Source organism: Hyla sarda, chromosome 2 (assembly GCF_029499605.1).
Source record: "Hyla sarda isolate aHylSar1 chromosome 2, aHylSar1.hap1, whole genome shotgun sequence".
In the NCBI taxonomy this organism is placed as follows: domain Eukaryota; kingdom Metazoa; phylum Chordata; class Amphibia; order Anura; family Hylidae; genus Hyla; species Hyla sarda.
This window is the reverse complement of record NC_079190.1, coordinates 378,362,842-378,388,624: the sequence shown is the minus strand read 5'-3', so window position 1 is coordinate 378,388,624 and position 25,783 is coordinate 378,362,842. Positions and strand designations below refer to the sequence as shown.

General features: G+C 41.8%; 1 protein-coding gene and 1 long non-coding RNA gene across 2 annotated transcripts; one reads left to right on the top strand and one right to left on the bottom strand.

Annotated features, from left to right (window-relative positions):
* Positions 1-1,114: 1,114 nt before the first annotated feature.
* LOC130356660 (uncharacterized) lies at positions 1,115-14,990 on the bottom strand. Its single transcript, XR_008888960.1, has 3 exons — positions 14,886-14,990; positions 1,840-2,042; positions 1,115-1,316 (listed from the first exon to the last, which is right to left on the bottom strand). It is a non-coding gene; the product is annotated as an uncharacterized LOC130356660 (long non-coding RNA).
* A 103-nt stretch (positions 14,991-15,093) lies between these two features.
* TMEM97 (transmembrane protein 97) lies at positions 15,094-25,380 on the top strand. Its single transcript, XM_056558474.1, has 3 exons — positions 15,094-15,308; positions 18,361-18,505; positions 21,592-25,380. Exons 1-3 carry the CDS (start codon positions 15,192-15,194, stop codon positions 21,840-21,842), a joined length of 513 nt encoding a protein of 170 aa, XP_056414449.1. The 5' UTR covers positions 15,094-15,191; the 3' UTR covers positions 21,843-25,380.
* Positions 25,381-25,783: the final 403 nt, after the last annotated feature.

The window sequence follows — 25,783 nt, the reverse complement described above, 5'->3', positions numbered from 1 at the left end:
GTGTTGTGGTATCGTTGTTAAGGCAGTGATATCTTCCTCATCTTTGGCCGATAAAATGCCCAGGACGTGCTCGCGGATCCTCCTTTTGAATTCTCTTGAGGTGAGCCCTATATAGATCAAACCACAAGGACAGGTAGCATGATATATGACTCCAACCGTGTTACAAGAAATGGTATGTGTAATTTTGTATTGTTTCGATCTTTTTGAGTCCCAAAATTGTGTGTCAGGAACAACGTTACAACATGCCACACAAGATCCACATGATTTACAGCCCCATTTTGGACCTCTAGAGCCAAATAACCGTTGAGGTACATTGCCCACATGATGACTATGTACCAAGACATCTCGTAGGTTAGTTGCTCATTTGTAAGTGATAGACGGATGGGGGTTCAGATATAATTTTAAGATCGGATCTACCGTCAATATGTCCCAATGTTTGGAAAAAATTTGCTGAACCTGCCTTCATTGTGAGTTATATGTTGTTATAAACCTCACCTGGTTATCATTATCCCTTTGGGGTCTTTGTTGTAGTAGAGAGTCATGATTTGAATATTTGGCTCGTTTATATGCCTTCTTAATACATGCTTCGTCATATCCACGATCACGGAATTGTTGGCTTAGGTCCCTGGCTTGTACCTCAAAAGACTCCAAGGAAGAGCATATTAGACGAGCCCGTAAAAATTGCCCAACTGGAATGCTTCGGCTCAACTTTGTAGGATGTGCAGAATCCGCATGAAGAAGTGCGTTAGTAGAGGTAGGTTTCCTGTATAAATTGGAATGTAAGAGACCATTATCGTCCACCGTAAACAGAATGTCCAAGCATTCCATATCCACTCTACCGCTTTTAGACGTCAGTTTAATGTTCAATCTGTTGTTATTCAAGTCCTTAATAAACTATTCCAAATCATCTTGGGAGCCTTTCCAGATCATGATAATATCATCAATATATCTAGCCCACAGGTGGACCTTGTCCACCTGTGGGCATGGATGGGTGAGAAAGATTTCTCTTTCCCAGGCCCCCAAAAATAGGTTCGCATATGAGGGCGCACATGCCGCCCCCATTGCGGTCCCCTGTGTTTGGAGGTAGATGGATTGGCGGAAATTAAAATAATTGTGGGTAAGAGCAAAAGATAGTAGATTAGTAATAAACTCACCAATATCTCCAGTGAAATTCGACATCAGAAAGGAAGATCTAACAGCTCGAATGCCGTCCTCGTGGCGAATCGATGTGTAAAGAGATTCAACATCACAGGTTACAATCAACATGTCAGGATCCAGATGAAGTCCCTCTAGACGTCTAAGGGCGTCAGTCGTATCTTTAAGATAAGATGGTAACACATAAACCATTTGTCTAAGGATATAGTCGACTAATTTGCATATTCTATCGCAGATGTTATTGCGACTTGACACAATGGGTCTTCCCGGTGGTGATGTAGGGTGTTTATGAATTTTAGGTAAGAGATACAGTGTTGCCACTGTCGGATGAGGAACCTGCAGATACTCGACTTCCTTCTCAGTAATAATACCTTGTGATTGTGCTGTGATCAGAATTTCCTTTAATTCTGCCTGGAATTTAATGGTGGGATTATACGTCAGTTTACGGTAACAGTTGGGATCACGTAATTGTTTAAACGCCTCCTTTTCATAGAGGGGGTCGGCCATATCACAATATTACCCCCCTTGTCCGAAGGTTTGATCACAACGTCAGGCAAAGATCTTAATTCCTTAATAGCCTGCAGTTGTTAAAATTATAGTTCACTGACATATTCTCAATTTCCTTGGAGACCACTTGGACAAACAGGTCGACATTAGAATTCAGTGTTAGTGAAGGAAATTTACCTGACTTGGGGATCAATGTTGGTGGAAACCAATCATTATCACGAGGATTGCTCTCGATATGCAGATCCTCCAAAGCCTGTAGAGTGGTAATATCCTCCCTTGTAGTGCAAATGGAAGCAGACGTGTTATGATGAAAAAGTTTCTTGAAAATCAATTTTCTTGCAAATAAATGTAAGTCCTTGATTGTGACAAAAATGTCAACGCTAGATGTTGGGGAAAAAGAAAGGGCAAGTTTCAGTACCCCAAGTTGTACTTCAGAAAGTGAGTGTTTAGACAAGTTAATTACCTTTAGTGAGGATTGATGAGAATCAGTGGATGCATGTGAGTGGATGGATGCATGTGAGTGGATGTTTGGCTAGATATAAGGTAGGCTGTTTTATAGGATAGCCACACCCCCTGAGGAAGCACTTTAGAAGCGAAACGATCGTTGGGGTTGGTAGGTATGGTCTGGCATTCTTGATTGGGCATTGGGCTTTGTTTTCTTTCAATTGACTTATGTTCGTCATAGTCTTATACTGAGGTTCCCTTGCATTTATAACCCCTATTGCCATCTATTTATGTGATTACTCTGCTATATGACTTATACCTGCCTTTCCATAGTGATTCAGTGCCTTTTTTATGCATTCTGCACTTTTCTATGTATGTTTTAAACTTTGTGAATTTAATAAAGTATATGGATGAATAATGATTTCATGTTTTTGTGTGCACTGTTTGGTACACGTTTTCGGCGTTCCTATTTAGCAAGTGCACTCCCACTTACTTTTTACAGTAGGTTGGTTTTTCTCTTTTTTGGTGTTAATAAACCATTGTTTCCCAACCAGGGTGCCTCCAGCTGTTGCAAAACTACAACTCCCAGCATGCCCGGACAGCCAACTGCTGTCCGGGCATGCTGGGAGTTGTAGTTTTGCAATAGCTGGACACACCCTGGTTGGGAAACACTGACATAGACAGTAATTTACAGCTCCCAGCAGATCTTTCTTACTTTTATATGTAAGGATTTGCTTTATCTATATTAGTTATCTACTTATTTTTCTTTAATCCTCACTTTTTCCTATTTTTGGATGACATTTTGGGGCTTCAGAACCAATTACCAGGTTTCCATAGAGTTCTGGTCTCAACATACAATGGTTTCAACATACAATGGTCGTCCTGGAACCAATTAATATTGTAACTTGAGGGACCACTGTATCTGTATCGTAGTAGTTAAGTATTCACATTGCATTAGTATAATAGGAGAAATACGATTTGCCTGTCAGAGGCTTATTGTGTCTGAACAGGTCTGTAAGTAAACACATGACGGGAAGGGTATTAACTATTAATCGGCTTGTAAATCACATTTTTACTATGTTTGATAAAAGATCCTTTGCCTATATTGCATTCCAAATGTTATCTCGTACTTCTCGCAGCACAGTTCTGTTGTGTAAGTTTTTCTCTCATTTTAGATATTTGTGACAAAACATGTTCTACAGTATATACCTATAATATATTACTCAGTGTTCCGCTTTACAGATGGGTGCTCGTGCACATAGATTAAGGGTGTTGACTTTATAGAACCATTTAAACATATAAAATAAGAATCAACTTTAAAAAGTTTGGTTGCCTACAGCCACTCTCCAAATCATCGTGTCTCCATGGCTACAGACTACACACGGCGGAGTTTCCGCAAATCCGCACAAATGAAATGATGGAATTCCGACTGAATTCCAACGGAATTGAGGTGGAATTTTTGTGTTCTCAGAACACAGAATTCTGCTGAAATTCAAGCCCAATTGACTTCAATGGGTTTCCACCGCGGCTTCCTGTAAACCATGCCCACTTTTTAACACTGACCAACCGAGCCACTCCCCTCTTTTTTTTTCAACTGTTTATTACAGAATTTTTCTTTAAAACAGATATTTTTATTTTATTTATTTATTTATATAGCGCCTACAGATTCCGCAGCGCTTACAATTATGGGGTACAAACAAAGACAAGTATCAGACATAATATTACACAATATTTTCGACAGTAAAGATACAAATAAGTACATAGAATAATAAACAAAGGTCATTACATATACTGTTAAAAAAAATAAAGCTAACATATCCTAGATCTGAATAAATGAACTAATCGTATGAAATACTCTCGTCTTTACATAGTTGAATGTGCTGACAACAAAATCACACAAAAATGATCAATGGAAATCAAATTTATCAACCCATGGAGGTCTGGATATGGAGACACACTCAGTGGAAAACCACACTAAAGGCTGATCCAACTTTTATGTAAGGTCCTTAAAACAAGTCAAAATGAGGCTCAGTAGTGTGTGTGGCCTCCACGTGCCCGTATGACCTCCCTACAACACCTGGGCATGGTCCTGATGAGGTGGCGTCCCAGACCTGGACTAAAGCATCTGCCAACTTCTGGACAGTCTGTGGTGCTACAGGGCATTGGTGGATGGAGCAAGACATAATGTCCCAGATGTGCTCAATCGGATTCAGGTCTGGGGAACGGGTGGACCAGTCCATAGCATTAATGCCTTCCTTTTGCAGGAACTGCTGACACACTCCAGCCACATGAGGTCTAGCATTGTCTTGCATTAGGAGAAACCCAGGGCCAACCGCATCAGCATATGGTCTCTCAAGGGGTCTAAGGATCTCATCTCGGTACCTAATGTCAGTCAGGCTACCACTGGCAAGAACATGGAGGGCTGTGCAGCCCCCAAAGTTTATGGTGCGAATTGTGCCAGACTTCTGTTTGCAATAGTAAATCTGGGCGACTACCTGCTACAAAATGAGAATTGTTCTTTGAAGCAGTAGCTTTCTCTGCCTGGCAAAGCATGGTCCTCAGTAAGGGTCCTCTATTGACTCCAAATAGGCAGGGTCAGTGCTAGCATCTATCAAAGCTTACCAAAAAAGCAGACTTTAAAGGAGAACTCCAGAATATAAAAATTGTCCTCCATACTGCTGGCAGAAAAAAAATAAAGATGTACATACCTTCCTCCGCTCCTCTGTGGCCTCCGGTAACCGTCTCCGGTCTCCACCACGATCCTCTTCCTGGTTGCTGGTGGTCGGCGAGTCATAAAGCGCTCGGGACTTCACTGCGGCCGGCATATGGGCAACTCAGCAACTATTCCTCTGGACAGGTTTTGATAAATTTCCCATAGTGTGAGCCTGTATAAGGCTAATCTCACTCTGTGTTCACTGCATATACCACAAGTGAAAACCCCCAGCATATTCAGCAGATTTATTCATAGGCCCCTATTACTCAACTAAGGCAAAAAGTAGCATTTTGGAATATGTTGGAATATGTTGTGGTTTGCTGGATTCAAAAATAAGTTTTTATTGTTTTTCTTCTTTCTTCTATCATAGCACCCTGTGCATGCCAGACAAACACTGTGAGATTCAATGTAAAAGTGGATGAGGAAGGAGAAAAAGAAGGCCCTTGCATCCGGCGCTGCTCGGTCCAAAGATGGTTCAGGGAAGACGTAGGTTACATTAAAATAGTTTATTTAAATATAATAATAAAACTATTTTAAAAAGCATGCAGGCAATGACGCATTTCGGGATCAGCATATTCCTTCTTCAGATTTCAGATGTATATAGGAAAAATAAAAATGGACATTAAATAGACATCAAATAGCAAATGGGCGCCAAAGAAGATATTCCAGGTCAGAGGGCGTGCCACATGCCCTCTGACCTGGAATATCTTCTTTGGCGCCCATTTGCTGTCTATTTAATGTCCATTTTTATTTTTCCTATATACATCTGAAATCTGAAGAAGGGATATGCTGATCCCGAAACACGTAATTGCCTGCATGCTTTTTAAAATAGTTTTATTATTATATTTAAATAAACTATTTTAATGTAACCTACGTCTTCCCTGAACCATCTTTGGACTGAGCAGCGCCAGATGCAAGGGCCTTCTTTTTCTCCTTCCTCATCCAAGCACCTAACGGGTTCCTGCACAGGACACCGGTCTAGGCACTTTCGGCTGCAGCACGGACACCAACAAATACCCCTCAAAAGGGGAGACACGCTTAACCCTCAAGAGGGTCACCAGGTGAGAGCACACCCTGTTGGGGGATCCACTTGGGTTCACTTTATTTACGGTATCACACGAGGCGCTGTCCTCTTTTCTTTTATTCCCTCATTCTCTTTTTAGTCAATGTAAAAGTAACCTACCTACAAATATTTATGCTGTGTCAGCATTTACCTTTAAGGCTCTAATTATGGGAGAGGAAAACTAAAGCAGTATAGTCCAAAGCCAAAGCTTAAGGCTCAGCACTCATTACATTTTTTTCTGCAAAAATGTAATTCCACTTTTAATGCTCTCCGGTTACACTGATAGTCAGGTATGTGGAGCATTTGGGAAACAATAAAAGCAGGACTACTTTTTTGGGGGGGCTGAACTGCCAGATTTGGTTTCAGACTGTAGGACTGTCCACCTAAAATAGTCAATCAAATAAATATTCGTTTTTATCTCTAGGTATCAGAATAAAGGATTTCATACATTTAGAGAGAGTTTTACTGAGTCACCAACATGCATGAATCCTCACAAATCATTAACAGCACAATAGACTGTATTGGGAAGCCAAAGTCCAGGCTTTGACCGTGACCTGTATCCTGAGCTTTGACAACGCTATCTCCAGGCCTGGTAAAATCAATAACCTTGAAATGACTGCATGCTGACATACAGATTCATGGGAAATGTGTATTTTTTTTTATTTTTAATACGCACACACACAGCTTGTTACTATGTTACCTATTTGCATTGTATGGCATTGTGAACTCTGTAGACCTATATGTTCATGTCCCTATGGTTTCTTACAACAGCCTTATGAATTTTGTGTAAAAAAAATGGCAAAAGGAAGACTATGGTATGGACAATGGGGGGAGATTTATATAAACCTGTGCAAAGGAAAAGTTTCCCAGTCACCCATAGCAACCAATCAGCTTGCTTCCTTCATTTTTAACAAGGCCTCCAAAATGAAAGAAGCGAGATGATCGGTTGCTATGGGGAACTATTTCTCTGGACAGGTTTTGATAAATCTCCCCCAATGTGCATTGTATTGTGGAGTTATTCTCTGAGTGCACAGAGTAGGCAGAGGTATACACTGCTCAAAAAAATAAAGGGAACACTTACACAATGTAACTCCAAGTCAATCACACTTCTGTGAAATCACACTGTCCACTCAGGAAGCAACACTGATTGACAATCAATTTCACATGCTGTTGTGCAAATGGAACAGACTACAGGTAGAAATTATAGGCAATTAGCAAGACACCCCCAATAAAGGAGGGGTTCTGCAGGTGGTGACCACAGACTACTTCTCAGTTCCTATGCTTCCTGGCTGATGTTTTGGTCACTTTTGAATGCTGGCGATGCTTTCACTCTAGTGTTCGCATGAGACGGAGTCTACAACCCACACAAGTGGCTCAGGTAGTGCAGTTCATCCAGGATGGCACATCAATGCAAGCTGTGGCAAGAAGGTTTGCTGTGTCTGTCAGCGTAGTGTCCAGAGCATGGAGGCGCTACTAGCAGACAGGCCAGTACATCAGGAGACATGGAGGAGTCCGTAGGAGGGCAACAACCCAGCAGCAGGACCGCTACCTCCGCCTTTGTGCAAGGAGGAGCAGGAGGAGCACTACCAGAGCCCTGCAAAATGACCTCCAGCAAGCCAACAAACATGCATGTGTCCACTCAAACAGTCAGAAACAGACTCCATAAGGGTGGTATGAGGGCCCAACGTCCAGAGGTGGGGGTTGTACTTACAGCCCAACACTGTGCAGGACGTTTGGCGTTTGCCAAAGAACACCAAGATTGGCAAATTTGCCACTGGCGCCCTGTGCTTTTTACAGATGAAAGCAGGTTCACACTGAGCACATGTGACAGACGTGACAGAGTCTGGAGACGCAGTGGAGAATGTTCTGCTTCCTGCAACATCCTCCAGCATGACAGGTTTGGCGGTGGGTCAGTAATGGTGTGGGGTGGCATTTCTTTGAGGGGGGGTCGCACAGCCCTCCATGTGCTTGCCAGAGGTAGCCTGACTGCCATTAGGTACTGAGATGAGATGCTCAGACTCCTTGTGAGACCATATGCTGGTGCGGTTGGCCCTGGGTTCCTCCTAATGCAAGACAATGCTAGACCTCATGTGGCTGGAGTGTGTCAGCAGTTCCTGCTAGAGGAAGGTATTGATACTATGGACTGGCCTGCCTGTTCCCCAGACCTGAATTCAATTGAGCACACCTGGGACATCATGTCTCGCTCCATCCACCAACACCATGTTGTACTACAGACTGTCCAGGAGTTGGCGGATTCTTTAGTCCAGGTCGGGGAGGACATCCCTCCGGAGACCATCCGTCACCATCAGGAGCATGTCCAGGCATTGTAGGGTGGTCATACAGGCACGTGGAGGCCACACACATTACTGAGCCTCATTTTGACTTGTTTTAAAGGACATGACATCAAAGTTGGATCAGCCTGTAGTGTGGTTTTCCACTTTCATTTTGAGTGTGACTCCATATCCAGACCTCCATAGGTTGATAAATTTGATTTACATTGATAATTTTTGTGTGATTTTGTTGTCAGCACATTCAACTATGTAAAGAAGAAAATATTTCATATAATTAGTTCATTCATTCAGATCTAGGATGTAATCTAGTTATCAACTTGGTTTTCACCCCCTGAGGCTAGGATTCCACTTGGTTTTTTGTGCTGCGTTTTTTGGGATTAAAAAAACCCCTGAAAAAACACCAGTGCAATGTCCTGCATCTGGCGTTTTTTCACTTGTGTGGAAATTGCACCTTGGCAGTTTTTTTTGGTACCCAAAATTTGTTGGGTACCAAAAATAAATAAATAAAAAGGATGCAGCAGTGATGGAAAAAAAAATATTAAACAAAATGTATATATTTTATAACAACATTTTTATTATTTTTTAATAAAGTGTGTGTGTTTCACTTTTTTTTTCTCTATTTTTCTCTATTTTCTCTACTTGCATTAATAGACAGATCGCAGCGAGTGTAACTTCTGACACATGATGCGATCTGTCTATTAATGCAGGTACTACAGCTCCCAGCATGAGGCAGAGTGTACTCCATGTTGGGAGTAAAGTACCTGCAGTTAAGGAAAGATCACAGTGGGTATCACTCCTGACACTGGCTGTATAATGTAAAGATGCGGCCGCTCTATACGCCAAAGTTAAAACCCACATATCGTTTTTCTTGCCGTTTTTTCACTCCCATAGACTTCTATGGGAGAAAAAAGCCACGATTTTGACAAAAAAAACGCCAGTGGATTGACATGCTGCATTTACCAACCATTTCACAAAAAAAGCACAAAAAAAGAGTGAAAAATGCCAAAAGGATTAAAAAAACGCCAAAGAGAAAAACGCCAAGTGGAATAAGAATTTAGCGATTTCTCATTGATTTACAGCTAACATCTGGCCGCAGCGTTTTTTGGCCGAAAAAAAACCATGCGGCAGAATTGGCGTTTTTATTGGCGTTTTTCCCCCAAAAAAGTGGAATTCAAGCTTGAGAAACATGACATGTGAATAACCCAAAGGCTGCCACAGGATGTAAAAACTAAACCCCTCAAGTGTAGGCTCAGACAGCAGTATAAAACACACAAAAAATAGGGGGAGATTTATCATAAATTGTCTATAGGAAAAGTTGTTGAGTTGCCCATAGCAACCAATCAGATCGCTTCTTTTATTTTTCAGAGGCCTTTTCAGGAATGAAAGAAGTTATCTGGTTGCTATGGACAACTCAGTATTTTTTTTGTCCTGACAGGTTTTGATAAATCTCCCCCGTGGTATTAAGCTTCCGGTCACAAACAGATGTATATTATAATATCTATACAGATCTCACAGATGAACAATGCCAGGACAAGGTGCATCATGAGGTATTACAAGCAGTAAACCCAAGCATTGCTTATGGAAGTACTCTACTCTACAAATCTATAAGGAACATAATAAAAAATGTATCCCTACAAGCCAGCCACATGGTAAGTCATACCCCAGCGCAACATACCCAAACTGTCCCTAGGAAAAATTCCCCCATGTTGCCGATCGTAAAGTTACTGGTTCTGCACTTAATTATTGGTTACTTAAAGGAGTACTCGAAAAGTGTTTTTTTTTGTTTTATAAAGATGCCCAGATTGTCTGCTATAAAAAAACAAAACAAAGTCAAAACTGTATAAACCTTCCTTGCTCCCCCCCCCCCACAGCCTCCAATGGCGCTGCTCCTGGTCTCCGGTGTTCTCCTAATCCAGGTACTGGGTATAAATACTTCAATTGCCATTCAGCCAATCACTGCTGCGGTCAGGCAGCCCTGAAGGTGGCTTATCTCTCCAAGAATATTAGGATTGGGCAGTTGAATTCCAGAATGTCCGATCCTTTTTCCCCTGATATCATCTGCAGAGTCTCGAGTTCACCCCAGAAATCAGACAGCCAGTCCCATCCAAGTCAGTGGGCGACTTTTGACTAAACTCTATGTGGACCATAATAACTGTACTTCATTAAGCAGTAAATTCTCTTTGAGAAGACCATAGTTTTCTATGGGCGTGGTCTTCTCAAAGAAGGTCCATCCCCTTAGCCAGGCCAGACCCTTAGCCAGACCAGAGTTTGTGTGACTGGTTTTCAGTCCACCTTCTTTGAGAAGACCACTCCTTTAGCCAGACCAGATTTTTTAAAAGTTGGTCTTTTGAATAGATTTCACTGTACATTGCTTTGATTTTTTGCAACCCAAAAAAATATGAAAAACCAAAAGGGCCAATAAGTTTACCGCAGACGCAACTAGGGCTCTGTTCACTCCTCCCTCATGCTTTCCTCTTATAAGTGGAGCCATAATAAGCTGCTGGTCTGTAAGGCGACTAATGCCCAGCAACACCTAGCCATTGACCTACAGTGAAATTTACTAAATGTGAACTGAGCCAAATGGAACAGTTCCCAAATATTGTTAGAAAAGGGGGTCATTCAAGTAGCAGCTGCCATCTTGAAGGAGACACATTGGAGTACTGAGATTTTTTTTAATGACCCTTATGTATGGGGGCCTTTTATATAAGGGGCACACTATGTTTGAGACACTCTTTGTATGGACCCTGTATATATGGGAGCACTCTATGTATGGGAGCCTCTATATATGGGGTTACTCTATGTATGGAGCACTCTGGGTGCATTCTATGTATGGGGGTACTCTATGTATTGGGCACTCTATGTATGGGACACTGTATATATGGAAGCACTCTATGTATGGGAGCCTCTATATATGGGGTTACTCTATGTATGGAGCACTCTGTATGGGTGCATTCTATGTATGGGGGTACTCTATGTATTGGGCACTCTATGTATGGGGCACTGTATATATGGGAGCACTCTATGTATGGGAGCACTCTATATATGGGGTTACTCTTTGGGTGCACTCTATATATGAGGGTACTCTATGCATGGGGCACTCTATATATGGGAGCACTCTATGTATAGGAGCCTCTATATATGGGGTTACTCTTTGGGTGCACTCTATATATGAGGGTACTCTATGCATGGGGCACTCTATATATGGGAGCACTCTATGTATCGGAGCCTCTATATGTGGGGTTACTCTTTGTATGAGTGCACTCTATGTATGAGGATACTCTATGTATGGTGCACTCTATGTATAGGACACTGTATATATGGGAGCACTCTATGTATAGGAAACTGTATATATGGGAGCACACTATGCATGGAGCACTCTATATATGACGATACTCTATGTATGGCGCACTCTATGTATAGGACACTGTATATGGGAGCACTCTATGTATGGGGCACTCTAAATATGAGGATACTCTATGTATGGCGCACTCTATGTATAGGACACCGTATATATGGGAGCACTCTATGTATGGGGCACTCTATATATGAGGATACTCTATGTATGGCGCACTCTATGTATAGGACACTGTATATATGGGAGCACTCTATGTATAGGAAACTGTATATATGGGAGCACACTATGCATGGAGCACTCTATATATGACGATACTCTATGTATGGCGCACTCTATGTATAGGACACTGTATATGGGAGCACTCTATGTATGGGGCACTCTAAATATGAGGATACTCTATGTATGGCGCACTCTATGTATAGGACACCGTATATATGGGAGCACTCTATGTATGGGGCACTCTGTATATGAGGATACTCTATGTATGGTGCACTCTATGTATAGGACACTGTATGGGAGCACTCTATGCATGGAGCACTCTATATATGAGGATACTCTATGTATGGTGCACTCTATGTATAGGACACTGTATATATGGGAGCACTCTATGCATGGAGCACTCTATATATGAGGATACTCTATGTATGGTGCACTCTATGTATAGGACACTGTATATATGGGAGCACTCTATGTATGGGGCACTCTATATATGAGGATACTCTATGTATGGCGCACTCTATGTATAGGACACTGTATATATGGGAGCACTCTATATATGAGGATACTCTATGTATGGAGCACTCTATGTATAGGACACTGTATATATGGGAGCACTCTATATATGAGGATACTCTATGTATGGAGCACTCTATGTATAGGACACTGTATATATGGGAGCACTCTATATATGAGGATACTCTATGTATGGTGCACTCTATGTATAGGACACTGTATATATGGGAGCACTCTATGTATGGGGCACTCTATATATGAGGATACTCTATGTATGGTGCACTCTATGTATAGGACACTGTATATATGGGAGCACTCTATGCATGGAGCACTCTATATATGAGGATACTCTATGTATGGCGCACTCTATGTATAGGACACTGTATATATGGGAGCACTCTATGTATAGGAAACTGTATATATGGGAGCACTCTATGCATGGAGCACTCTATATATGACGATACTCTATGTATGGCGCACTCTATGTATAGGACACTGTATATGGGAGCACTCTATGTATGGGGCACTCTAAATATGAGGATACTCTATGTATGGCGCACTCTATGTATAGGACACTGTATATATGGGAGCACTCTATGTATGGGGCACTCTATATATGAGGATACTCTATGTATGGTGCACTCTATGTATACGACACTGTATATATGGGAGCACTCTATGCATGGAGCACTCTATATATGAGGATACTCTATGTATGGTGCACTCTATGTATAGGACACTGTATATATGGGAGCACTCTATGCATGGAGCACTCTATATATGAGGATACTCTATGTATGGTGCACTCTATGTATAGGACACTGTATATATGGGAGCACTCTATGTATGGGGCACTCTATATATGAGGATACTCTATGTATGGCGCACTCTATGTACAGGACACTGTATATATGGGAGCACTCTATATATGAGGATACTCTATGTATGGAGCACTCTATGTATAGGACACTGTATATATGGGAGGACTCTATATATGAGGATACTCTATGTATGGAGCACTCTATGTATAGGACACTGTATATATGGGAGCACTCTAAATATGAGGATACTCTATGTATGGCGCACTCTATGTATAGGACACTGTATATATGGGAGCACTCTATGTATGGGGCACTCTATATATGAGGATACTCTATGTATGGTGCACTCTATGTATAGGACACTGTATATATGGGAGCACTCTATGCATGGAGCACTCTATATATGAGGATACTCTATGCATGGAGCACTCTATGTATAGGACACTGTATATATGGGAGCACTCTATGTATGGGGCACTCTATATATGAGGATACTCTATGTATGGCGCACTCTATGTATAGGACACTGTATATATGGGAGCACTCTATGTATGGGGCACTCTATGTATAGGACACTGTATATATGGGAGCACTCTATGTATAGGGCACTCTATATATGAGGATACTCTATGTATGGCGCACTCTATGTATAGGACACTGTATATATGGGAGCACTCTATGTATAGGGCACTCTATATATGAGAATACTCTATGTATGGGGCACTCTATATATGAGGATACTCTATGTATGGCGCACTCTATGTATAGGACACTGTATATATGGGAGCACTCTATGTATAGGACACTGTATATATGGGAGCACTCTATGTATGGGGCACTCTATGTATAGGACACTGTATATATGGGAGCACTCTATGTATGGGGCACTCTATGTATAGGACACTGTATATATGGGAGCACTCTATGTATGGGGCACTCTATATATGAGGATACTCTATGTATGGGGCACTCTATGTATAGGACACTGTATATATGGGAGCACTCTATGTATGGGGCACTCTATATATGAGGATACTCTATGTATGGGGCACTCTATATATGAGGATACTCTATGTATGGCGCACTCTATGTATAGGACACTGTATATATGGGAGCACTCTATGTATAGGACACTGTATATATGGGAGCACTCTATGTATGGGGCACTCTATATATGAGAATACTCTATGTATGGGGCACTCTATATATGAGGATACTCTATGTATGGCGCACTCTATGTATAGGACACTGTATATATGGGAGCACTCTATGTATAGGACACTGTATATATGGGAGCACTCTATGTATGGGGCACTCTATGTATAGGACACTGTATATATGGGAGCACTCTATGTATGGGGCACTCTATGTATAGGACACTGTATATATGGGAGCACTCTATGTATGGGGCACTCTATATATGAGGATACTCTATGTATGGGGCACTCTATGTATAGGACACTGTATATATGGGAGCACTCTATGTATGGGGCACTCTATATATGAGGATACTCTATGTATGGCGCACTCTATGTATAGGACACTGTATATATGGGAGCACTCTATGTATAGGACACTGTATATATGGGAGCACTCTATGTATGGGGCACTCTATGTATAGGACACTGTATATATGGGAGCACTCTATGTATGGGGCACTCTATATATGAGGATACTCTATGTATGGCGCAACATTTCCACCTACGTTTTCCCTGAAAGACTATTAGAAGATGGTGACCATAGTGTGCACCTATATGTTACAGTAGGGAAGATCAGCAAACATTATTCGTTAAATAGCCTTTACCGCCCGTATCAGCCAATCAGAACGTAGCCTTCATTTTACCAGAGCAGTTTGCTATGGGCAACAAAGACATCATTTGCTATTACAGATCCCCACACGCAGACGCCCCTCCTGACCGCCCCCTACTGGCGTCTATTGTCTTTACCCTCAAGAAAAAATGCACGTTCGTCTATTCCTCCAGGTGTCATGTGATGTGATGCGGCGCGCTGTGATTGGCCGGCTGTGAGACATGGGCGGGGCCGGGTGTCTGCTGTGAGCGGTGACAGCTCGGTGTCTCCCCAGTTTAGCGCTGCTTCCTGGTCGGACATTATGGCGGTGACCCGGCTGCTGGAGTGGGTGTTCTTCTTTTACTTCTTCTCCCATATTCCCATCACCCTGCTGGTGGATCTACAGGCCGTGCTCCCCGACAGCTGGTTCCCGCAGCAGGTGTGTATACCGGGGGTGACCCATGTACATTGTGCTGGATCCCCCCAATAATTGATCATAGTGTCTGACAGATCATCCCCATTCACACAGTGCAGTAATGGGGGCTGGGATCACTACCATGAACAGAGGCTGTGTCCCTTCAATAGGGTAAGGCTGGGTTCACATCACGTTTGTGCCATACTGTTTTCAATCCGTTTTTCTAAAGAAAACCGTATGGCAAAAAACGGGTGGAACAGTATGGGTGAAAAGTAAACCGTATGCGTTTTTAAACAGTATACTGTTTTTAAACTGCATACAGTTCCGTCAGTTTTTATAGAAAAAAAACCCATACGTTTTTGAAAATTTGTCCATTTTTAATGGGAGGGGTCTTGGGTGGGGACTTTAGGATTCAAATGCGCATGTGCAAAGTAAAAACGTATAAGTTTGTCCCGTATGGAACCGTATACAATGTATAAAAAAAACGTATGCGGTTGTAGTACGGTTTTTAAACCGGAGTCAAAACCGTGGTTGACTACGATTTTGTCTCCGGTTTAAAAACCGTACTGCAACCGCATACGTTTTTTTTAACATGGACGTCAATGGGAAACGCACATGTATACGGTTCCATACAGGAAAAACGTATACGTTTTTACTTAGCACACGCGCATTTGCATCCCCCTCCCATTAAAAATGGACAAAATTTTCAAAAACGTATGGTTTTTTTTTCTATAAAAACTGACGGAACTGTATGCACTTTTAAAAACAGTAAACTGTTTAAAAACGCATATGGCTTACTTTTTCCCATACTGTTCCATCCGTTTTTTTGCCATATGGTTTTCTTTAGAAAAACGGATTGAAAACAGTATGGCCAACCCAGCCAATAAGGCTGAGGCTATGTGGCTATTATGGCCACAAGAAGGGTGATGCACCCAATGGTCACGGATCTTGTGCTGTAGCTAAGGGAAGTAAATGGGGACAAGCTGTGACCCACAAGTCGCTAAAACCCAATGGCATTCTTCAGACTTTGGGCTCACGGTTGTAGCCACTTGTGGGCCAAAGGATGACCCCATTTACATTCCTTAGCTACGACGCAGCACGATCCACCTAGAGCAGCGCTTTCCATACTGTGAATCGCTAGCTGTTGCAAAACTACAACTCCCAGCATGCCTGGACAGCCAACGGCTGTCCAGGCATGCTGAGAGTTGTAGTTTTGCAACATCTCGCAGTCCATTGTTTGGAGAGCACATAATGGTCATTGGCTGCACGACCGCAGTTGTAGCCAAATGGCGCATCACCTATCTGGCTTCTTAGGGTGTGTTCACATAAGGCAGAAAGGTTTTCCATGTAAATGTAGTTTGAGAAGGGCAAATGAACATTTTGTTTTGGACACAGAAAACGCGCCAATTTCCATCTAAAACTGCATTGTCCCTTCCTAAAACCTCTGCTCCCATTGACTTCAATGGGAGCCAGAGATAATTGTTAAAAAGAAGAAACATGTCAGCGCTAAAGCTCCGCCCCCGTGATTCCCACGACTGAGCAGAATCGCGCCGGGCATACACTTTTTGTGCCCAGGTGAACATACCCAATATTCATTTTCATTCATATGCATGGGGTTGTCTTTGCAGCGTAGAATTTTTTTTGTTGCAAACCCCATTCAAATGAATGGGATAGTTGCAAAAAAAATAATAATAATTTGGGCACGTCTGCTGTGTGTGAATATACTCTGGTGAAACTAATGTGGATAGACGTGTACGGTAGGAAGGCACCAAATGCTAGTGTGAATCTCAGGGGTTAATACTGAAAGCCAAACAGATGTAGCTCAGCGACACCAAACATATGAAGGAAAGCCTGGGCGGTGGTGCTAGGATATAAACGAAAAATAGAATAGTATACAATGTGCGTAAAGAAGAAATAAAGCATATCCGCACTCACCGCCGGGTTAGGCTGTCGGAGCTCCTATATGGAGTCACACCGGACCGTAGCTGCAGAGACGTTGTAGTGCTCAGAGGCTATATCCGGTTATTTCGCGCATTCGCGGCTGGCCGAACGAAGCGTGAATGCGCGAAATAACCGGTTATAGCCTCTAAGCACTACAACGTCTCTGCAGCTACGGTCCGGTGTGACTCTCCATATAGGAGCTCCGACAGCCTAACCCGGCGGTGAGTGCGGATATGCTTTATTTCTTCTTTACGCACATTGTATACTCTGGTGAAATGTGATGTCATAATTGATAGGTCACATGACATCTTAAAAGGGACAGACTGAAGCCAGGTAGAGGTTATCCACTATGACCCCATTTCTTACAGCATTTACCTCATGCAGTTTCCCATGGTTCCTCAGTCCATTTTTGCCTTGATATGACGTATGAATTAAAGGGGTACTCCAGTGAAAAACTTTTTTTTATTTTATTTTTTTTTAAATCAACTGGTGCCAGAAAGTTAAACAGATTTGTAAATTACTTCTATTAAAAAAATATTAATCCTTCCTGTACTTATTAGCTGCTGAATACTACAGTGGAAATTCTTTTCCGTTTGGAACACAGAGCTCGCTGCTGATATCATGAGCACAGTGCTCTCTGCTGACATCTCTGTCCATTTTAAGAACTGTCCAGAGTAAAAGGAAATCCCCGTAGCAAACATATGCTGTTCTGGACAGTTCCTAAAATGGACAGAGATGTCAGCAGAGAGCACTGTGGTCATGATGTCAGCATACAGTTCTGTGTTTCAAAAAGAAAAGAATTTCCGCTGTAGTATTCAGCAGCTAATAAGTACAGGAAGGATTAAGATTTTCCGCTGTAGTATTCAGCAGCTAATAAGTACAGGAAGGATTAAGATTTTTTTAATAGAAGTAATTTACAAATCTGTTTAACTTTCTGGCACCAGTTGATAAAAAAAAAAAAAAAAAGTTTTTCACCGGAGTACCCCTTTAAGAGCCCATGGTAAGGTGTAATACTTGTGTGGTTTGGGGCACTTCCTGCCTTGTATGGCTTTGTGGATTTGCACCCTATTCCTGCCCCCCATTGGCTACGTGTCTGCCCATATTAACACTTGCTGTTCCCTCTTGTGTCCTTCAGCTGCTGGACTTGATGAAATGGTACTGTGTCACCTTTAAAGACCATCTGATGCTGGACCCCCCTCCCTGGTTTAAGAGTTTTGTATACTGTGAAGCCATTTTGCAGTTACCGTTCTTCCCCGTGGCTGCGTATGCTTTCCTTAAAGGTGAGTATCAGTCAGTGGTTCAGATGTGAATAAATAACAATCACACAGCAAGAGAAAAGGGCTGTCCACCATGAGTAGTACACACCAACACATGTACATATGATAATAAATAGGGATCGACCGATATCGGTTTTTTAGGGCCGATACCGATAATCGGTGGAGGTTAGGGCCGATAGCTGATAACTTATACCGATATTCCGGTATAAGTTATCGGCTATTTATCCCCCCGCGACACCGCTGCAGATCATTGATTTAAAGCGGGCGCTTTAAATCAATGCACTGCAGTGGTTTTTGCGGTGCCATAGACCGTCGCCACCACCCGCTTCTCTCCCCCGGCCTGTCTCTCCCCCAGGCCTTCTCTCCCCCGGCCTGAGACCTATCACCGCCACCGCTCCCCCCGCCGCGCCGAACCGCGCCTATGGGTGCCTCCAGCTGTTGCAAAACTACTACTCGCAGCATGCTCGGACAGCTGTTGGCTGTCCGGGCATGCTGGGAGTTGTAGTTTTGCAACAGCTGGAGGGCCTACTGTATGTATAGTATATTATACAGACCCCTGTCCATCCCAGAACCCTGACTCACCTTCCCAGTTGCTGCAGGGACCGTCCGGGGAGGGTGGTCCGGGCCATCCATCCTTCCTGTAGTGTCCTGCGGCATTCCGGGTGGAGGGTGAACCGGTCCAGGCTGTCCTTCTTCTCCGGGGGTCCTCTTCTCCACTCCGGGCAGGCTCCGGCCTAGTAACGCTGCATAGACGCCGCTGTGCAGCGACGCACCTGACGTCATGGCGTAGCGGCGTCTATGCAGCGTACTAGGCCGGAGCCTGCCCGGAGTGGAGAAGAGGACCCCCCAGAGAAGGACAGCCCGGACCGGTTCACCCTCCGCCCGGAATGCCGCCGGACACTACAGGAAGGATGGATGGCCCGGACCACCCCCATTACGGGTAAGTTGAATTTTTTTTATTGACTCGGAGGGTGGGGGAGGGGCCCGACCGGTATAGCGGTATGGGCAAAAATCCGGGGGGGGGGGGGGGGGGGGGCGGTCGCGGTGCGGTGTGGGCGGGGGCGGGGCATCATCGGCAAGGTAATTGCCGATACCGATAATGCCTAAAATCGTGATTATCGGCCATACCGATAGTCGGTCGATCCCTAATTAAAATTCAATTGTATTCACATAAACAAAGGGAAAAGGGGGAAACAACCACCATTAAAAACACTTAAAACCACACGTAAATACATAGAGCATAGGAATGGAATCCTACCTCAACCCCCTAAGCTCATGCTCAATAGCGTGGTACTCCTGAGGAAGCCACCGCAGTGGATGGCGGAACGCGTGGGGAAAGCTGTCCCCCTATCTCCTGGTGTAGCCGTCCTGTCACCTCACTTATCTTTATGTCATCTTGATGCCAGAGCTCGTACTTGAGTATACATTGTGTTCTTACTTTTAGGGATTTCGTTATCAGGTGATATTTCTAGTGCTATTGGTATTAGGTTTATAGTACATATTTTTTTTAACATTGATGTGGTCATATTTGACACGTGCACATATTTATTACTTATTTGTGGGTATATTTATATTCACCATTATTTATTGTCATTTTTTGCACTGGACACTATACATATATAATGTTTCTTTGGGGTTATTATTGTCCATTTGCATTTATTCAACTATTAGAGGTTCTGGCGTCTTTTTCTATCTATATGTGTATGGGACTGTCCTCACCTTACACGCTATTGAGCATGAGCTTAGGGGGTTGAGGTAGGATTCCATTCCTATGCTCTGTGTATTTACGTGTGGTTTTAAGTGTTTTTAATGGTGGTTGTTTCCCCCTTTTCCCTTTTTTGAATGTATTATCATATGTACATGTGTTGGTGTGCATTATTCATTGTCGCCAGCCCTTTTTTCTTACTGTGTGATTTCTGGAATCCCAGTCACTGTCTGTATGGCTAAGGTAAAACTAAGGCATTACACCAGCACATTTTATGTCCATATTATTTCTTTACTTAAAGGTTCTTGAATGGAAACATAGGCCCAGTGTTGTGTGAGAGAAAAAGTGGAGTGATTTTCCCACAGCGACCAATCACAGATCAGCTAACTATCTGAGGTAAAGTGAAAGCTGAGCTGTGATTGGTTGCTGTGGGGAAATCCCTCCACTTTTTCTCTCACACAGTTTGATAAATCTGGGCCATAATATATATCAATGCAACTTAGATGGCTGTATTGATTTACAGCAATGTTTTACTGTAGCCCCTACTAACATTTTTTTCCACCATATTAGTAAACTGAGTTAGAAAAAAGAACATTACTTTTTGAATTCCTAATGTTGATTGCCTATCTGGATGAAAAGCTGGATAACCTCTTTATTCTGTAAAATAATAACTTTGCAATATTAAGTGATTCTTGTGCAACAAGAACAGCCTTGTTTACATACAGACCCTAATATAGTATGTAGTTTGCCTACTAGTTTACAGTCCAGTGAGCTGCACAAAGATATTTTATTTACTACGTATGTCAGAAAGTTTCATATGTTTTCCTCATATAATTATTTAAGGCCCCTTTCACACTATAAAAATTCATTTGTAACGAACGTCCGTCATAAAAATCTTGAAAAACGGCAGTTAAACGGCCGATAGAAAATCCCATTATAGTCTATGGGATTTTTCTAATAGCCGTTTTAACCCTTTTTCGCCCATTATTAATAACGGCCATTATTTTGTGACGGACGATAGTAACGGGAGAAATAGTGCATGCATGGCCAATTTCCAGGGTTTTTATAATGGGCGTTTATAACGGAGGTATTTTTATAGTGTGAAAGCAGCCTTAGTCAGTGTTTCCCAACGAGGGTGCCTCCAGCTGCAACACTACCACAACCACTGGAGGTGCCGTTTGGGAAACACTGTTTTAAGTGTTTATGAGCCTTTAAAATGCATTTAAAAACCCCTAATCACTGTGTCCATGACTTCTTTCTACTCTGCTCATTGAGCTGCAGACCTTCAGTAACAATGCTCTGCCTTTGGACTGATGAAGCTTGTGTAATACTCTTCATTATCAGAGAGGACACATTTTTTCTTTTTGCTCCTTTTGTTTTTAAGGGGGATGTCGCTGGATCAGGATTCCTGCCATTGTCTATTCCTCTCATGTAGCTACTACAGTGTTGGCCATTCTTGCCCATCTTCTTTATGGTGATTTCCCAAAAACAAGCCAAGTAGATTCTCCAACCCAGCAGGATCGTTTGACTCTAGTATCTGTATACGCCCCATACTTGGTGATTCCTGTTCTCATCCTGCTCACCATGTTGTTTAGTCCTCGGTATAATAAAGAAGAAAAGAGGAAGAGGAAGTAAACATAATGAAAGGCCGCAAGATTTTATATGTCTTAAAACAACCTAATTTTAGAGAATCATGGACATTGATGATGTAAGAGATCCAAGGTATTGTCTGTGAAAAGAAAAGTGTGTTGGGTGTCAAAAAGTATAATAAAGCAACTTAATAGATTTTCAATATCAGCTGTGCTGTCTGCTTTGTAAGCTGTGACTTGACATCACAGGCTCTGAATGCTGAGAGCTTCATTGCTCCTACCCCCTCCACTCCTGTCAGCACGGGAAGAGACCATTGATGTAAAGAGGGGAGCTGGTTGTAATCATTAGATTTATGACTAATTAGATAAGGCAGCAGGAAGCCTTTCTCTGTCACAGTAATTTCTTTCAGAATGGGTTTCCTGCTGCCTTATCTACTGAGTCCTAAATCTAATGAGCTGTAATACTAGCTCCCCTTCATATCACTGGTCTAGTCCTGTGCTGACATTAAGGAAGGAGCTCTCTGCATTCAGAATGACGTGACATCAAAGCTTACAGGGGAACAGGGGAAGACACCACAGCTGATATAAAAGACTAATAACATTAGTAAGTTGCTATATTATAATGCTTGACACCATACAAAAGTAGTTTTTTTCCCCAGACAACCCCTTTAATTTTTCATTCCTTTTTTTTTTTTTTTTTATTGGACCAATGTAAAATAAGAAATTGTCACACACGATTCTGTCTGTGCTTAAGAGGATGATTTGTAAGTAGACAGAATTATCTATTACAACAAAGTATGGAATCCCTTTGTCAATCTAAGCCTTTAATCATAGCCTTCCTGTTTTGTTGTAAGCCAATTCAATTATTAGCACGCAATATAAAATGTTTGCATAGAACTGTATTACAGCCATCTGACACCATGACCAGAGGCTGTCAGTAAATGATAGGAATGAAGTGTAGTTTAATAAGATAATGGGAATAGTCTTACTTTTTTTTTTTTTTGCTGTTTGTTTTTTACCTGTGTCAAAGTCTTATTGCAGTAGGATAACAGGTGAAGGACTGAGATAACAGTTAAGTAATCTCTGATAATAAGCAATGATTGTTTAGTCTCACACTTATATTATCACTAAGGCTTTGTTCACACATAGAACATATATGGGCCAAAAACTGGAAAGGATTGCAAACAATGATTCAAGGAACATGAATGTTGCCCTCTTTCTTATTTATGTTATTGTTAAAGTGGGATCTTCTCTTTCCTGCCTGCAGAGTCAATGTAAATGTTTAGAAACCTCTGAACCCATCAGAGAAGGGAGATGCAGCTGCAGTTTATGTCTGTGTAGCTGTATGCTGTGAGAGGGGAGAGAAAGCAGAGGCGTGCTTATAGACGCAATTCATCCCCAAGGGAATGGGTTTACCAGAGAAAGTTTTCCTTAACATCTTTGTAAGATAATGGGGGAGATTTATCAAATCCTATGCAGAGGAAAAGTTGACCAGGTGCCCATAGCAACCAATCAGATCGCTTCTTTTATTTTTCACAGGCCTTTTAATAAATTAAAGAAGCAATCTGATTGGTTGCTATGGGCAACTGGTCCACTTTTCCTCCACCAGGTTTTGATAAATCTTCCCCAACATGCCTTGAATCGTCACCGTGTAAATCTATTCCAGCAGATTTTATGCCCATATTAGTTCTGCAATTAAAAGCTCCTGAATAGAAACTTATTGTTGTTCAGTCCTGCGTAGTTGTTTTACTGTGGCCCTTATTACCAATTATACTTACCATTAAAGTAAACCTGATTTAGAAAAACATGTTACTTAAAGGGGTATTCCATACAAGTTATCGCCAACCTGCAAGATAGGGCATAACATGCTGTTTGGCAGGGGGTGATCGCTGGGACCTTCACTGATCTATCTGGCAATGTTCGGAAGCTCCATACAGAATCAATGTAGCACTGGCTGCACTCCATTTATTCAGAAGACAATTTTCCTCTGTTCTCTGGATCAGTGATCAGACTCCCACTGATCAGCCTATTATCATCTATCCTGTGAATAGGGCATAACTTTTGGATTTGGACATAGCCTTTTAATCCGATCTGTGTTTACATTCAATATCAAAGACAAGATATACCTGTATTACATGTCTGAGTTGTTAATCTCCTCCTTAAGACTTTAGTTCTTAAATAATGTAAAGTGATGAGGCTTTAGCCCCTCAATATGCTCCGTCCATTGCAGGTACAGATGGGACATTTCTTTGGGGGAATGTCTGTAGAACTTCATCAAGCTAAAATATTTTTATTCAGAAATATTTACAAAAAGATAGTAAATTTTACTTGTTTTTTTTAATTTTACTCTTAATTACTTACATTTTTTAGTTTTTTATGTTTTCAGATATTGGGAAAATCACTACATTTTCATACGGTTTGTTAAATAAAAGTATTTTTCAAATATTTGAACATGAGTTATTGATTCTTGCATCTGCTCAGCAGTAGGTGACTGTATTCTTGGTATGGGGGAGCAAGAGTCAAGATATCTATAAATCGTAAAAACAAAGACACAAATTTAGGGGGTTTTACACAAGGCATTTTATCCTTTAGCCTTTGCCAGAAGTTGACTGAAAAGGAACGTGAAATTCACTTCTGGGTTGGGGAAAAAAAAAAAAAAAAAAATTATAATAATAATGAAAAACTGGCACAAAAAGCTGTGTTTGAAACCCCCCTTAAGACTAGATTTTCATATGCTAGTGTTAGAGAAAAGATTGTTGAAATGAATTGCACCATTTCCCGCACCTTCTCTCCCTCTTGTGTTTATGAGCAGCCAACAATGAGGGGGCAGCCTGTTACAACAGACATGGAGACAAGTGTGCTCATCGGGGGGGCCATGGCACTGGCACTCCATGTGAACACGCAAAGGCAGATTAATTGTGAAGGAAATAAGCCCCGATACTCAACCTAAGCACAGAAAGGGTAAGGGGCTGTGCAATAAACTGCAAAAGCTAGTATACAGCAAGCTATAGAGATGTGTAGATCTGCACCACCACAGAAGGACAAATTATAGCTGCACATATGCAGCCAGCTTCCTTACCTGCCGAACGCCATATTTTGTGCCTGTACTGTGTGCACCACTTATGGCACTTACTACAGAGGAGAACACTTAGGTTTCACAGTTCTTTTTACCTGGTTTACATTTCAGGTTGGATGCAAAACGACAGAGTAAGTTAGTAAATAGACAGACTAACTTTTTCCATCTCAGCATGTTATCCCCTATCTACACAACTGGAAGAATTGTTCCCGGAGTGAACGGAGTGTGCTCCATATATTCTGGAAACAATTTTCTCACAGTTCTCTCACCACATGTGAGTAGCCAGCCCTCCATTAATTCTCAGCCCTCAACAATGATCAGAAACCCCACAGACAGATAACTTAGCCTGGCTACACATGCACAGAAGATAAGCACCACTATAATCAGAAAAGAAGTTAGCAGTAACTCATTGCTCCCCATCTCGTAGAAGTCATCTGGAATATGTTGTACATAATTAGACTGGGGGCGATTTATTTAGGGGCACAGATGCATCCTGGATTAAAATAAATAAATAAAAATTATATAAATATATATAAATATATATAGAGAGATGCAAATCAAAAAATTTTGCAGTATCTTGTAATACCTTTTTTATTGGACTAACAGAATTTTGTAGAGACAAGCTTTCGGGATTCCTCCCTTTATCAAGTCCAAAGCAAATCTGAGATTTGCTTTGGACTTGATAAAGGGAGGAATCCCGAAAGCTTGTCTCTACAAAATTCTGTTAGTCCAATAAAAAAGGTATTACAAGATACTGCAACATTTTTTGATTTGCATCTGCATCACTGGACTAATACGGCTACTGAAATTTACTATAGAGAGAGAGATTAAAACCGGATTTCTGAACATGTGACAGGTGAGTCCCATGAAATTATGGGATAGGGTAAGATTCTATAGAACAACCTAAGGGG

Bases quoted from the DNA above. Each gene is read 5' to 3' on its own strand.
- TMEM97 (XM_056558474.1), top strand. From the start codon at position 15,192: ATGGCGGTGACCCGGCTGCTGGAGTGGGTGTTCTTCTTTTACTTCTTC. The intron at 15,309-18,360 runs GTGTGTATACCG...TGTGTCCTTCAG, and splicing joins ACAGCTGGTTCCCGCAGCAG to CTGCTGGACTTGATGAAATG. The intron at 18,506-21,591 runs GTGAGTATCAGT...TTTGTTTTTAAG, and splicing joins TGCGTATGCTTTCCTTAAAG to GGGGATGTCGCTGGATCAGG.